Raw genomic sequence first — 16049 nt, forward strand, 5'->3', positions numbered from 1 at the left:
GTTCTGGAAGTTGGGCAATAGGGGCAGTACAGGATTCCTTTTGGTGTACCGACCTCCCCGCTGCACCAAGGATTCCCTGCCCGAGCTGCTTCAGGTCGTGGCGGATATGCTCCTGGAGACACCTAGTTTGGTTGTCTTAGGGGATTTTAACATCCATGCCGACACGACCTTACAAGGGGCCGCTCGGGACTTCGTGGAAAGCATGGCCTCCATGGGGCTGTCCCTGAATAAGTCTGGTCCAACTCATAGCCGCGGACATGCCTTAGACCTGGTGTTTACCTCTATGGATGTTGGTGATCTGACACTAAGTAAAAGTGAAACAAAAGAAGTGCCATGGTCAGATCACTTCCTGGTGCAACTGGACTTCTCTGCGACCCTTCCCCTCTGCAGGGAGGTGGGACCGATTCAGATGGTCCGCCCCCGCTACTTAATGGATCCAATTGGCTTCCAGAGAGTGGTAGGGGATGCATTATCCCATGTTGATGGCCTTTCAGTTGATTCCCTGGTGGCCCGCTGGAATGCGGAGTTAACCAGGGCTATTGACTGTCTGGCTCCGAAGCGTCCTCTCCGATTGCATGGAGCCCGGACAGCTCCGTGGTTTTCCCCGGAGCTGAGGGCGATGAAACAGTCGCTGAGACGGCTAGAGCGCCGGTGGCGGAAAACTCATTCTGAATCAGACCGGACACGGGCTAGAGCTCAACTTCGAGCCTACCAAGTGGCAATGGCGACAGCGAAGAGGACCTTCTTCGCTGTTTCTATTGCATCTGCAGAAAACAGCAGCAGGAGACTCTTCCAGGTGGTTCGCAACCTAGCAGAACCGCCTTTGTCACCGGGGTCTGGTAGGGACCCCAAGATCTCCTGCAATGCTTTTGCAAAGTTTTTTGCAGATAAAGTCGCTCAGATTCAGAAGGAGGTAGACTCCACCGTGGGAGCAGGGCCGGGGCGGGAGAGTGCTAGAGCCCTGTCTAGTCATGTTTCATGGGATCAATTCCAATCTGTTACCTCCGAGGATATGGACAGGCTGCTTGGACGAGTGAAACCGACCACCTGTCTCCTAGATCCTTGCCCATCCTGGCTTATAAAAGCTAGCCGGGAAGGGCTGGGCGATGGGCTCTGTGCGGTGGTGAATGCTTCCCTCTGCGAGGGAATCTTTCCAGACCCGCTGAAAGAGGCGGTCATTAAACCGCTTCTTAAAAAAACATCTCTAGACCCAGCCAATATGGCCAACTATCGCCCAGTCTCAAATTTACCATTCTTGGGCAAGGTGATTGAGCGGGTGGTTGCTGAACAACTCCAAGCACGCCTGGAAGATGCGGACCATTTGGATCCCTTCCAATCAGGATTCAGGCCTCATCATGGGACTGAAACTGCCTTGGTCGCGCTGGTTGATGATCTCCGGCGGGCTAGGGACAAAGGTGAGAGCTGTTTCCTGGTTCTGCTGGATCTCTCAGCGGCCTTTGACACCATCGACCATAACATCCTTCTGGACCGGCTAGAGGGGTTGGGAGCTGGGGGCACTGTTATACAGTGGTTCCGCTCTTTCCTCCTGGGCCGTGTTCAGAAAGTGGTGGTGGGGGATGAGTGTTCAGACCCCTGGGCTCTCACTTGTGGGGTGCCTCAGGGTTCTGTCCTCTCCCCCATGCTTTTTAATATCTATATGAAGTCGCTGGGAGAGATCATCAGGGGGTTTGGGTTGGGTGTTCATCAATATGCAGATGACACCCAGCTCTACCTCTCTTTTAAATCAGAACCAGTGAAGGCGGTGAAGGTCCTGTGTGAGTGCCTGGAGGCTGTTGGAGGATGGATGGCGGCTAACAGATTGAGGTTGAATCCTGACAAGACAGAAGTACTGTTTTTGGGGGACAGGAGGCGGGCGGGTGTGGGGGACTCCCTGGTCCTGAATGGGGTAACTGTGCCCCTGAAGGACCAGGTGCGCAGCCTGGGAGTCATTTTGGACTCACAGCTGTCCATGGAAGCGCAGGTTAATTCTGTGTCCAGGGCGGCTGTCTACCAGCTCCATCTGGTACGCAGGCTGAGACCCTACCTGCCCGCAGACTGTCTTGTCAGAGTGGTGCATGCTCTGGTTATCTCCCGCTTGGACTACTGCAATGCGCTCTACGTGGGGCTACCTTTGAAGGTGACCCGGAAACTGCAATTAATCCAGAATGCGGCAGCTAGACTGGTGACTGGGAGTGGCCGCCGGGACCACATAACACCGGTCCTGAGAGATCTGCATTGGCTCCCAGTACGTTTCCAAGCACAATTCAAAGTGTTGGTGTTGACCTTTAAAGCCCTAAACGGCCTCGGTCCTGTATACCTGAAGGAGCGTCTCCACCCCCATCATTCAGCCCGGACACTGAGATCCAGCGCCGAGGGCCTTCTGGCGGTTCCCTCACTGCGAGAAGCAAAACTACAGGGAACCAGGCAGAGGGCCTTCTTGGTAGTGGCGCCCGCCCTGTGGAACGCCCTCCCGTCAGAAGTCAAGGGAATAAACAACTACCTGACATTCAGAAAACACCTAAAGGCAGCCCTGTTTAGGGAAGTTTTTAATTTGTGACTCTGTATTGTATTTTGATATTTGTTGGAGGCCGCCCAGAGTGGCTGGGGAGACCCGGCCAGATGGGCGGGGTATAAATAATAAATTATTATTATTATTCAGCACATACCGGGTAGTTAAAACTATGGAACTCGCTCCTACACAGGACAATAACCACCACTTGGGTGGCTGTAAAAAAGGATTTGACAAAATTCATAGAGGATAAGGCTTTCCATAGTTATTAGCCATGATGGTTATGCTCTGCCTCCATAGTTGAAGGCAGTAATGCATTTGAGTTATCAGTTGCTAGAAACCACAGGAGGGTTTACCACAGGCATCTGGTTGGCCACTGTGAGAATAGGATGCTGGCTCAGATGGGCCTTGGGCCTGATCCAGCATGTTTTTTCTTATGCTCTTACACTCTTTTGCACACACACACACAGGATGTACAAATGACTGATGGGGATGCAAATTGTCCCTCCCTGCTTATTTGGGTGGTGGGCTGGGTTGAGAGGTTCAAACTTTCCAGATCCCATTCCCAGCACTGTCTACTTTAATCCTCCCTTGTTTTGCTGCTGACAAAACCATTTGGGTTTTTTGGGGGGGGGGGCAGAATTTTTTGCTTGGGGGCTATATTAGGCTCCCAGGCCAAGGATTAGCCACGCCAGATAAAATAGGACTAGGCTGCGAGTCTCCCATTGAAATCAGTTAGGTGTTGACGCTGCAATCCAACGCAGACACAGGTTTCAATAGTTCACCTAACTCAGCATAAAATACTCATCCGATCCGACTCTTCCAAACATAAAACTGCGCCCACTCAAAATACGTATGAGAGATCTGGGATAAAAACCAAAGTCTTAATACCTAATTATGCTGTCTTAACACACACACAAACTCAACAAGCCAAAGGTTTTCCTTAATTATGCTTTTTCCTGATGCTTATTTGTATAGGGGCGTGTAGGCGCTTTTTGCAAAACGTTGTTTTCCGGTCCAGGGTGCCTTTTTTCGTATCTTTTTTCGTTGCCGTTCTTCATTTCTGCAGAGAATTGACGGTTGGAGGGGCGGCGGCCGCCGCGCTAAACTCTCGGGAGACAGCTGGGAGAAGAGCGGAGGCACCACGTGACCCGCGCGTGCCGCATTTCTTCCTCTAGTCTCGGCGGCGGAAGACGAGGATGCGCTCGCGACAAACCGCCGCTCCCTCCCTCCGTCAGACAAGGAGCGTCTTCTCTATCGCAATGCGCGTGCGCGAGCAGCGGCCATGCCCTCCCCTCTCTCTTCCCTTCCGCCCCCCCACCTTTGCTTCGGTTACTAGTTGACGTCTCTGCCACGAGACTTGTCCGTCAAGCGAGTCCCCTCCCCCTCATCCGCCGTAGAAAGAAAGGGTGGGGGGAGAAGCCAAGCTCGGGCAACAACAGGGAGGAAAAGGCGCGGGCGTATCCCAATGGCCCGTGGTGGACGTCTCCTAGCTGTCTTCCTTTCAGGCGCCTCGCGGTTGCCACCGCCGCCCTCCACTACCACTGCCACCAGCGCGCAGGCGCTCCCGCGCGTGCGTCACGTCGCGAGCGCCCTCCGCCTCTTCGCTCCTCTCTTCGGCCGGGAGGGGGCACAGGCGCGCGAGGCCAAGGGGAGGAGAGAAAGTTGGAGCGCGCACGCGCAGTGGAGGCAATCCTATCCACGGCCGTCTAAGGAGGGAGGAGGGTGGCGGCGGAGGCAGCAGCAGCAGCGACAGCAGCACGACCCACAGCAGGTCAGCGCTCGCTCGCGGGAGGCCCTCGCCCCTTCTCTCTCTCGGTTGGGCCAGGTGCGGCCTGCTCCTCCCCATCCTCCTCCGCCTCCTGGCTTCGGTCTCCGCCTTCTGTCACTGGGGGGTCGCCGCCTCCCCCTCAGTGCGCGCGCGCGCTGGGCCTCCCCATTCGCCTCAGCAGCAGCAGCAGCAGCAGCAGCAACCTCCGCTGCCGCCGCCGCCGCCTCGTCGTTCTCCTCAACCACCTTCTCTTGCCGTCTCGCTGCCGCCGCTGCGATGCCGGAGAAGCGGCCCTTCGAGCGGCTCCCGGGCGAGGTGCGCCCCATCAATTACGGGCTCTGCCTCAAGCCTGACCTTATCGACTTCACCTTCGAGGGGAAACTCGAGGCCGCCGTGGAGGTAAACGCGGGGCTGTAAGTGGGCGAGGCGAGGCGAGGGAGGGCGCGCGTGTGTATGTGGTGTGTAAAGATCTGAGGGTGAACGTGTGGGCTTGGGGTGGGGAAGGAGTGCGTGTAGGGTTCGGGGCGGGCGATGGTGACTGTGGCTTGGAAGGCCCCAGTGTGTGGGGTAGGGTAGGGTAGGTGCGCCCGGGGAAGAAGGTGGGGAGTTGGCCCCAAGAGGAGGAGGAGGACGACAGGAATGCGGGCGAATAGCTCCGTGATGGATAGAATTGGGGTAAGCGTCGGGTGTGGGGCTTGGGAAGCAGGGATGGGAAGAAGATGCACGAGTAAAAAGGGGAGAAGGGTTTCTATGAAGTGTAGGGGTGGAATGGAGTATCTTGGGGGACTGTGGTGCTTGTTTGGCTGATTCTGGATCATGTTTCAGGCGGGCAGCCTCCCGAGAAGGGTAGTGGTAACTAGTTTTCTGAGATTTTGTATTGTGTGCACGTTTTGATTTTCTTTGGGGGGGGAGGAGTTAAGACTTACCTGAGTAGGAAGGTATGTCTACCTTTGGTAAAAGAGGGAGATCTGTTCTTTGAGTGTGCTACTGGGAAGTACACTAACAAATTGGGTGAAACTTGCCTAGGATAAGTGTGTTTCCTGGAGTGAAGGACATGTTCTCTAGGATGAGAGGTGGCCTCTTTTTCAAGAAGTTGAGAAGATTTTCTTGTTTTAATGAGGAAGTCTAATTCATAGTGGATACATTCTTGTAGGATTGAATAGGCTGGGGGATCCTGATGTTAGCAGTTTTGATCTCTGGTCCTGTAGGTTTGGAGAAGGTTTCTTAGTGTCATGTTGAGAATTATATGTGCAGGACATTCCTCTTGGACTCGGGGTAAGAGATGGGGGACTGTTGGTTCATGCTTTTTATGGCTTCCTTAATAGGAAATAATATGAGCAGATGAAGGAGTGCCTTGCTCAGCAGTAGGGCTTTTGTGTGATGTGAAAGGTAGTGGAATGGAGTATGTATCTTTCAGTAGGTTGTTTGTATCTGCAATCAGTTTCAAGTTATGTGATAGTTCGCTTATTAGGAGTGGAAGTGAGTAGAACTTAGGAAAGATGCAAGTGGAATTGTTTCATTATGTCTTGGTACACATTCTTGTGATGCTCTTTCTTTCCCTGTGTATCTCCTAAGGAATCCTATTAGTGATATTTATCCATTGCCTTACATTCCCATAGGGCAAGACTCCTAACAAAGCCTAAAGAAATGTGTGTTTTGTGTTGCTGATATTGTTTTTGTAGTCAGTATTTTTTGACTTTTTCCTCAGTATTATAGTAACACTGCTGTTTTTTCTTAGATTTGGGATTGTTGATTTCAGTCAGCAGAACAGTGGGATGATTCTTGGGTAAAGTTTCTGCACAACGTTAAAATGCAGATGGGATGGAGGTTGATAGACCTGCTTCTGATTTCAGCTACCTATCTGAGAAAATGTCTGTGCAACACACAATCATGACATCAGGTTTCTTTTAACATAGAAGACAGTTTTCCTTCAAAACAGGTGTGTGAGGAATGCAGAGTTTACTAGATTTCTCTGGGTTCTTTCCTAATCTGGGATCATTCAAATGAACAAGGTACAGTTTAAGATACCAGGAAGAGCCTCAGTTCTTTGTAACATAGCTCTTTGTCATAGAGTTCTAAAACACTGTCATTAATAATGAATCCTTCATGAGTAAGGCTGGTTAAGTCTCCCGGGGCATAATTCGGTCAAGAGGAGTACTGTATGCTAAACTAGTTCTATTTCTGGCGTATTTTAGATTTGGGGAGGATGGCATGATATAAACTGGAGAGAATTTCTGGGACTGGTGAAAACCTTGAAGTATACTGTTGGTGAATAAAAGTTATTAAGACTGCAATCCTATCCTTACTTATCTGGGACCAGGCCCAATTGAATTGAATAGGCCTGACTTCTGAGTAGACATGATTAAGATTGCACAACAGATAGGAAGGAAATATAGATTTTTAAAATACTGCAGTCTCCAAAACTTTGCTAAAATACAAACCTATGTCCTGTAAGTTTATTTGCACTTAGTTTCTACTAGCTGGCCTTTAGACTGACATTTAAAATTGGAAAGTTCCAAACATGCTATAATCAATACTGGAAAAATGTATATTTCATATGACTCAGCAGTTCCTTAGATTTCAGCATTAATTCAAGCAGATGGATCACCAGGAGCCTGGGACCTTTCCTGGTTCATGCTAGTACTGAAATACCCCACATTATTTAGTTTTGTTCAGAGTGCTTCAATTCTAAGTCCCTACTGGGCAGCAGGGACCAGATAGTTGGACCAGATAGTTCAGCCATGACATTGAATCCATGTCTAGAAATCATAGGTGTTGTTCTTAGTGTTTAAAAAAAGGTTTGATAGTTTCCTTTCATTAAGCAAGAGCATATCTGCAAGAGCATTCAAGTCTTACAAACATGTTGTTTCAGCCTTGTAGGGTACATGCAAACCAATTGAATTATTTATGAGGGGAAGTATTTTCAAGACAGTATAGATATTAAAAGGCAAGTTAAATTCCATTATTCAGAAGGCAGCAGTGTCCAGAAAGAGCCCAAACTGACTTGGATGGAGAAAATTTGTTTTGTCCGTAACTGGCTTTGTGTCTCAGCAGGAGCAAATTTCACTTTGAAGTGTTGAGCGAGGGTATTTGGCTACATAAGCAGAGCAGGAAACACTGAAAGGTGACCAGTTGTGTAAATACCATGGAGACAACGTGCAGGGAAATGGAATGCAAGTTGTTAAAATGATTCTGATTTTGAAAACAACTCCAGCAGAGAATGGTGTGCATGTTTCCAAGTTAACTGTGGACTGTGGTATGTCTGTTGATGGGGGTTGGGTGGGAGGAAGGGAAGAGAATGAGGCTATAAACGAGCCACCAGTGCAGTTAAATAAAAACATGATTTCTCAAGCAAATGTGTTCAATAAGTGTGGTGACACTTGCAAATGTTGGGTGTTAAATTAGGATGGAAAGTAGCCAGGATTGAACAAGGCATATTAATTATTTCCCCACCACCTTGCTGCAAAGGTTCCTTGGCCAATTATGCTAGCACCCTGTGACTGGCTTTTGACACTTGTAAAAATCATTTCAAAACGTGCTGTAGTTTGTGGCTGATGATAACACACTTAAAATAAGAGACAATAACATTTCCCTGTTTGAGCCCTAACATAGAATTGAGCATGTTTCCAGTAGTTATAAAAGCTAATATTTCTGAAATGGGCAGTTTGTGGAGAACTAATGTACCAGTACATGATTTACCTTTAACTTAGCAGGTTCAATTTCACAGTTTGGGGAAATTCTGGAGAATTTATGAAATTGCTGTTTTAAAGTACTGGTATCTTAAGATAATGTTGCAGGAATCTGAATGTGTGTGCTTAACTTATTTAAGTTACTTTCTGAAGCATTCTTGACAGTTGTCTTAGGTTAAAATTTATCTTGAAAGCCTTCAGTTGTATAAGAAGGGTCAGAATATGTGCTTAGGTATATGCTTGGAGCTTATAAGGTGGCCCAGTGCCTACAGTATGTCTTGGGGCCTGGATTCAAGTTAGATTGACACTGCACTTGCTTGGTGATTTTGAACAAATCCCCAGGAAGAAAATGGGAGTAATATACTTCTGTTGTGGCCAGTGTGTCTAATTTGATTGAACCTCCTATTAGAAGGGAGGTCAGAATGATCTGAAAATAACTTAGAATATCTCTCGATTTTGTATTTTTCAGTGTGTGTAGAAATGAAAAACAAACATAACTTAATAATGTTGAGTATCTTGTGAATGATGATTGTGATACGTCCTAATGTACAGGACCTGAAACCACCAGTAATTTGGGAGAAAGCCAGTATTGCTTTGTGACTGCACAGGTTCATGCTAAGTTCTGGGACAAAATATTTTCTCACTTGAAGGTTAAAGGGAGCCAGTGAGGTATAGTGAACAGTGGGGGTAGTGGACTTTGACTAGAGAGACCTGGCTTCAAATCCCTACTGAGCCATGAAGCACATTGCATGACCTTAGGCCAGTCACTATCTCACAAGGCTGTTAGGATAAATCCCTGTGCATGTTGCCCTAAACTCCTTGCATAGAGCATGGGATACAAAGGTTAATAATAAAAAAGTAATAAAATGTTGCCACCTGAGTAACTTGAAGTTAGCCAAATGTTGAAAGAAACATTTTCAGCTGTGTCTTGAAAGTGTAATTTCCTCTACTATTTCACATGGTCAGTGAACAATCATAGAACAACTGAAAACCATAACGTTAACCCACCACTTTTAAGCACCCGATTAGCAGCAGGTCAACACACTTATCAGTGAAAGAGACTTGTAATAGGAGTTCAGCTGTTGCAGAAAGTTTCCATTGGCGACAATTTATGCACTTCAGTTTCCAATGAGATATGCTAAATGGTGCTTGTAACCTCATTTTAGGACACTAAGTGGCCAAGCATATAAGCTTTTTAATTGAACCCTTTTCTTTGGCAGCCCTCTTGTTCATACCAACTCTAGAGAACAGGAAACTTTCTTTGATCATCTGATAAGATATTTAATTGTTATTGATGCTATAGCAAGTCACATTATTTTGAAGGCTGGTAAATGAGTTAACACTTTATTTTCAGCCTTTCATTTTGGCACTGCTTTGTTTTTCTACTTGGTAAAAACATGGCATATTGGGAAGAAAAACCCAATGCTATGATGTATTTAAGTGTAATAAATTGGCACATACACCAATAGTATGTTAACACAATCACTAAGTTTGTTGGTAGCCACAAAAATACTTCCGTGTCTAGTGACCCATTACAATTGTTGTGCAACATTTTCATTTTGTTTTGAAGAACCATGAAAACACAATTCTCTGTTGATAAGGCAATTTATTATGGCTACAGTACTGGATACACTTACCTGGAGGGACGCGGGTGGTGCTGTTGTCTAAACCACTGAGCCTCTTGGGCTTGCCAATCGGAAGGTTGGTGGTTCAAATCCCCGTGATGTAGTGAGCTCCTGTTGCTCTGTCCCAGCTCCTGCCAACCCCGAAAGCATGCCAGTGCAAGTAGATAAATAGGTACTGCTGTGACGGGAAGGTAAACAGTGTTTCCGTGCACTCTGGCTTCCATCATAGTGTTCCGTTGCACCAGAAGCAGTCTAGTTATGCTGGCCACATGACTTGGAAAGCTGTCAGTGGACAAACACACTGGCTCCCTCAGCCTGAAAGCAAGTTGAGCACTGCAACCCCATAGTCGCCTTTGACTGGACTTAACCGTCCAGGGGTCCTTTATCTAACAAACAAACAAACAAACAACTTTCCTGGAAGTACCGGTAAGTTCAGTGAGATTAATGGAAGCTCTGAGTAGATATGTACATTTAATTTGTCCATAAAAATAAGTATTTTCTCATTGCAGCTTAACAACATTTACATACTGTAAAATTATCTAAAATATAAGCAACATAAACGGAATCACAACAGCAAAAACATAGGATTGTAATGCAAATAGCAGTATTTATGCTAAGTTAAAAAAAGTCTCTGGCTCCATTTTTTCATAAGGTGTCTCCTTTTTATCCTGGAAACTAAAATACTCGTATCCTTGAAATTAAAGAAAACTCTTGAGGCACAGTACAGAGGCAGGGTTCCATAAACTCTTATAGTGGCTTTCCCATTTGTGACCATTCCTGTACTTTCTGTGAAAGTGCTGTTTCTGCCAGAGACCACCTCTTCTTTCATGCACAAAAAAAACCTTGGTGGCAGAAAGGAGAAATTATTTATTTCCCACTGGGCATTTGGGAGATGCAGCAGAAAGGAGATGCTGCTGGCTTTTCCTGCAACATCAGATGGGAAGAAAAAATGTCCCTTTGGACATGCCAGAGGACTTGAGGGAATGATGCATCAATGGTAAGCACTGGTTTACCACTGTTAAGTAATGATTCAGATGGTAAGCTAAGCCATAAACTTAAAACCCCAAAGTGTTTATAACAGGGGTCAGCAAACTTTTTCAGCAGGGGACCGGTCCACTGTCCCTCAGACCTGGTGGGGGGCCGGACTGTATTTTGAAGTGGAAAAAAATGGAACAAATTCCTATGCCCCATAAATAACTCAGAGATGCATTTTAAATAAAAGCACACATTCTGTTCATGTAAAAACACCAGGCAGGCCCCACAAATAACCCAGAGATGCATTTAAAATAAAACAACACATTCTACTCATGTAAAAACATGCTGATTCCTGGACCGTCTGCGGGCTGGATTTAGAAGGCGATTGGGCCGGATCCGGCCCCCGGGCCTTAGTTTGCCTACCCATAGTTTATAACCTCATATCCTTCTCAGTGCTCAGTTGAGAGCACCTTGCTGTGCTACCTGCTCTGTATGAGGTTTAGACATCAAAGGATCATGGATACTTTTTTATTACCGGTAATTTGCAGAATTCCTCCCACAGGAAGTTTGTGGAGGTCCTTGCCTTGAACAGATATTTGAAACAGTGTAAAATATTTTTGCCTGGATAAATATTTAGTAGTTGTGAATAAATGTGGGGGTGATTCAGGGAGGGAAGGAGGAGATATGTAACTTCATGGCTAGTCCTGAATGTCCAGTTAAAAACATAGGCAGAGGTCTTTCCCAGCCTTACTGAGTCTTTGGAGAGCTGTTCCCAACAATACTGGGCCAAAGAAAACTAATTTCACCTTTGACCCTGAAACTGTATTGCAAGCTTGTAGAGCCAAAGCATTTTTATGGTGTGACATATTCTGTGAGAATAAGGGCACCAGGTATTAAGGATGCTTTCCCTTATGTTGGAAGCTGACTTTAACTTTGTGAGCAACTGTAAAATAATGCCCTCCAAACTATAATAGGGTAGGTTTCTGCTATGCATATAAGCCGTCGGGAAAATATCAGATTGTAGAAGGCATCTTCTACCTTAAAGGGCAGACAAAGGAAGGGACCTTTTAAACCTCTTCATTTGTAGTGTCTCATTGGTCTTCTGATTTAGCTGAAGGACATGCTGATGTACTTAGTAAACTTTAACCTGCCTGCTGCTTTTTATAGCTTGCTTGTTCAGTATCTGCCAGGTTTGTAGATCATGCTGATTAGGTGTTAATTTTGTGTTTCAGTTCAGTCTGTTTAAGATGCTGAATATCTTCGACTGTGTGTGCACACCAACTGGTTGGGCAATAGTTGAAGGTAAAAAATTGTAATAGGCAATACGTTTCCACCAGAGGTTCTTAAAATTACAGTCAATGGCTGGGATCCAAAGATCCACACAACTAGTCCCACACACTTAAAAAGGATGTTTGATGGTTTTCTTGAGCTGTAGCTTCTTATGCCACATAACAAATTATTTTTGATACTCTGGGGATTTATAGAAGCTGTTTGTGTTATGGTATGGTATGGGGTGCTTTGCTATTCAAAGAGGGGGAAAATATTACTAGGTATGCAAAGGTACTTGGGCATACCTAAAGTAGGTCTTTGAATACTCGCCAATTGCCTTTTGTAGGTAGCAATATTTCAGGCAGGATACCTTGGAATTCCTGGCATTCATGTCTAGCCTGTTAGTCCATTATTTCTAGATCTAGGCAGATTTGGCCCTCCAACCTCTGAAATTCCTGATGTCAGCAACATTGTAATTAGCTAAACTCAGCCAAGTGGTTATACACGTTTAAGAACAACTTTTGCATAGAAATTGGCTTTGACAGAGATTGTCAAACTGTCATCTGAATGCTGAATTGCATTCTTTTCCTGCATAGAACAGGAGTCTTGAGCAGAGGAAGCTGTTGCTTTGTTTTCTATTAGCAGATTTACTGCTTGGATACTATAATCCACATTGGATGCAAATCAGTGGGAAAATGTGGTTGCCTAGATAAGGCCTTATAATTACTGTAGCTGCTTTCATTGGTTCACAGATGTGATCTTACAAAGCTCTTTCTGTTCTTGGGTGGAAATTGGTTTGATTTCATGTATTTTGGAGAATAAATAACTTGGTCACAGTCCAATATATTGGGAGGGCTAGCTGTCTGGCATGGACCTTAAAATTGTAAGCAGTGGTGAATTCTGATTGAGGGATTAGCTGCTCATCTCACTGCTCACTTTCCTGGTACATGTTGCTACTTCTCTTAGAACTTTGTCCTCATCCATACTTTAATGAATAAGGAAACAGGTCCTCTTTTGAAGAGCCTAGTGCATAAGAGAGAATATAAAGGAGGATATATCCTAGGCTAAAGTTATAATGTGCTTTAAAGTTCACCACACCAATTATCAACACATAGATTGCTGGTATATAAAAGTCTATCTCTAAAATATATCTAAAATGTTAGGTAAAGGTAAAGGGACCCCTGACCATTAGGTCCAGTTGTGGACGACTCTGGGGTTGCGGCGCTCATCTTGCTTTATTGGCCAAGGGAGCCGGCGTACAACTTCCGGGTCATGTTGCCAGCATGACTAAGCTGCTTCTGGCAAACCAGAGCAGTGCACTGAGCTGTACATACCGGTAATTTTCTAATTGCACTTTGATGTGCTTTCGAACTGCTAGGTTGGCAGGAGCAGGGACCAAGCAATGGGAGCTCACCCCATCGCGGGGATTCAAACCGCCGACCTTCTGATCGGCAAGCCCTAGGCTCTGTGGTTTAACCCACAGCGCCACCCGCGTCCCTTAAAAAGGTTAGTAGAACATATTATAATAGAAGATGGTGTAATATAAAATATGTATAATGAAAGGCTAATTATTAAAGCAGGGATACAGAACTTGTGGCCTTCCAAAAATAGCTGGATTATAGCTGCCGTCATCTTTGACCATGGCCAAATTGGGTGGGGCCCCAACAATATCTGGAGGGTTCCACATTGCTGTATTAAAGTTATTCTGATTATAGCAGCAATACATGGGAAGTGCAACCTTGCTTCTGCTTCACAACGTCTGTGAATTTTGATACCATCAACTATGGTATCCTCTTGGACTAGTGCCATGGGATGGGAATTTGGGGTGCTCTGTTATAGTTGCTCTAGTCCTATCTACATGACTAAATTCAGAGAGTGACACTGGGAGAGTATTTTTTTAGCCCTGTCGCAGTTGTGCTACGTGTCGTGCCCTCCGGATGCTGTGTACTACAGCTTTCATCAACCCCAGTCAGGATGGCCAACTGCAAGGAAAACAGGAGTTGTAAAGAACCTCTGGAGGGCACCACATTGACTACTTTGTATTGAATAACATACAGACTCCACATTCAGTCCAGTTGACCACAGCTGACTACTGCTGCTGAAAATATCATCATGAGGTTCTTATAACATGGAACACAGGCTTCTCATTTTATGAAAAATATTTTCACTGGTGCATGGGAATTCTACATATTGTGCATGCACCGTATTAATGGGAAAGCTTTGTTTTGATCTCATTTTCCAGCATTTTTTCTAAAACTTGCATTTCTTTTTGTAGAAAACTGATATTCCCTACATTTGTTCAAGCTATCACGTGTTTTCTTAATAGTCAGGGCTGGCCTGTCTATGAAGAAGAAGAGGAGGAGTTTGGATTTGATATCCCGCTTTATCACTACCCTAAGGAGTCTCAAAGTGGCTAACATTCTCCTTTCCCCTCTTCCCCAACAAACAGTCTGTGAGGTGAGTGAGGCTGAGAGACTTCAAAGAAGTGTGACTAGCCCAAGGTCACCCAGCAGCTGCATGTGGAGGAGCGGAGACACGAACCTGGTACACCAGATTACGAGTCTACCACTCTTAACCACTACAGGCAGCAGAATCCAAAGGGCACATCCATGGGTGCACCTTCCCTGCTGGAGAAGCAAGAAGTGGTTGCAGTGGGTTCTGATGAGATCTCATGAGAGCCCACAATATTGCACAGGTGCCTCTGGATATATTGGGCAATCTTGCCAGAACCTTGGAAGCTGCAGCTGCACAACCCTGGTCAGCAAGGCTTGGGGAGAGGCAGGCAGTGCATGGGCAAGGCAGCACCTTCCTATTACACCTCAGCTGGTGAAATGGGACAGGCTGCCCCTGTTAATAGATGTAATCAAGAATTGCATTAGTATTTCCAGTAGTTATTCACTCTTTGAGGTGTTATTGTAGGAAAACTGGAAGTGAATGTTTTTGATGAACATACAGGGTTGTACCCAACATTAGTTATACTCTGAGTATAACTGAAATCAATGGGCATGGCTAACCCAGATCCATAAATTTCAGTTGGTCTGGTCTGAGTAAAACTTAGTTGGATACAATCCATAGTTTCTGTTCTAATTACTTGATTAAAAAAAAATAGTTCACATGTCAGTATTCATGTTTGAGCTAGCTTCTTTCCAGAAAACAAATTTTCCAGTTCTGTAAGAGGCTTTCAAATATTAATCACCATTGCATAGTTCTTTCCTTAATGTATCTGCTTCCCTGCAAAGCATTTAATGCCTGCATTTTCTATTTGCCTGCAATATAAAATGTCGTATGTTGAACTGCATTTGAATACTTGCTTTTGTTGCTCTCAAACAAGATTTAATCCTGCGTGTATCATGTCAGTGAAGCCTTATTGAAATCAATTTGACTCCTGCTAGCATGAGTCCATTTTCACAAACTCACATTTTGTATGAACTACTGCCTGTGTGCATAATTTGTTGATGCCTTGTTTCTGGATCTTCGTGGGGCTGAACATTTAATAATATGTAACCATTAACTTGGTTCCTGTAAATGTTTTCTGGTGCTTCACATGCTCTTGAAAGGCACTGTTGTGTGTTTGCAAGAATATTAACATATTATCACATTTAAATGACAATGAAGGTACATTCAAAAACAGCCTCTCATGTTGTTCTGGGCCACATACAGGTTGTTCATGTATTATATGTTCTGAAGTGTGTAGGGCAGTGGTGGCTAACATTTGGCACTTGAGATGTTGGACTCCCAACTTCATCGCTCTGACCATTGCCCATGCTGGCTGGATCTGATGGGAAGCCACTTCTGGTGTAGGGTGTTAAAGGTTTATTTTTAAAGGTAAATGTGGCACCATTCCCTTTGTGTCAAATGTGGATTAGCTGTTTCTCTTTAATGGCGTGCTACATAGTTGCCTTGGCTTGATATTTGAGTGGACCTAGTTTGCTAAAGGAGTCTTGTTGGATAGACTGAAAATCTAACTTGCCTGACAAGCATTGGTTGTTGAGGCCTTCATATGTTGGATCTATCAGTTAATTCCAGTTGGTTCTCAATGCATAGCAACAATGCAACTGTATGGGGGGGGGCATGGGTGTTGATGGGAATGATAGTCTCCTGAATTCACTATTGAGATTTGAACAAATTTGTATCATTTGAGGATTTGTGGCTTTATAATAATAATACTGTGGTGGTATTGTTCTTGTTTGTTACTTTGGTATTTTAATAAT

The 16049-nt window shown here is 45.2% G+C and overlaps 1 protein-coding gene across 1 annotated transcript in view; it reads left to right on the forward strand.

Moving 5' to 3' along the window:
- The first annotated feature begins 3962 nt into the window (after positions 1 to 3962).
- Positions 3963 to 16049, forward strand: part of NPEPPS (aminopeptidase puromycin sensitive) — a 75343-nt gene continuing 63256 nt past the window's right edge. Inside the window, 1 exon segment of the mRNA XM_033169588.1 lies at positions 3963 to 4679. Within this exon segment, the coding sequence (XP_033025479.1) occupies positions 3978 to 4679 (702 nt within the window). The 5' untranslated portion in view covers positions 3963 to 3977.

The sequence above is a fragment of the Lacerta agilis genome, chromosome 14, assembly GCF_009819535.1.
Source record: "Lacerta agilis isolate rLacAgi1 chromosome 14, rLacAgi1.pri, whole genome shotgun sequence".
Taxonomy (NCBI): domain Eukaryota; kingdom Metazoa; phylum Chordata; class Lepidosauria; order Squamata; family Lacertidae; genus Lacerta; species Lacerta agilis.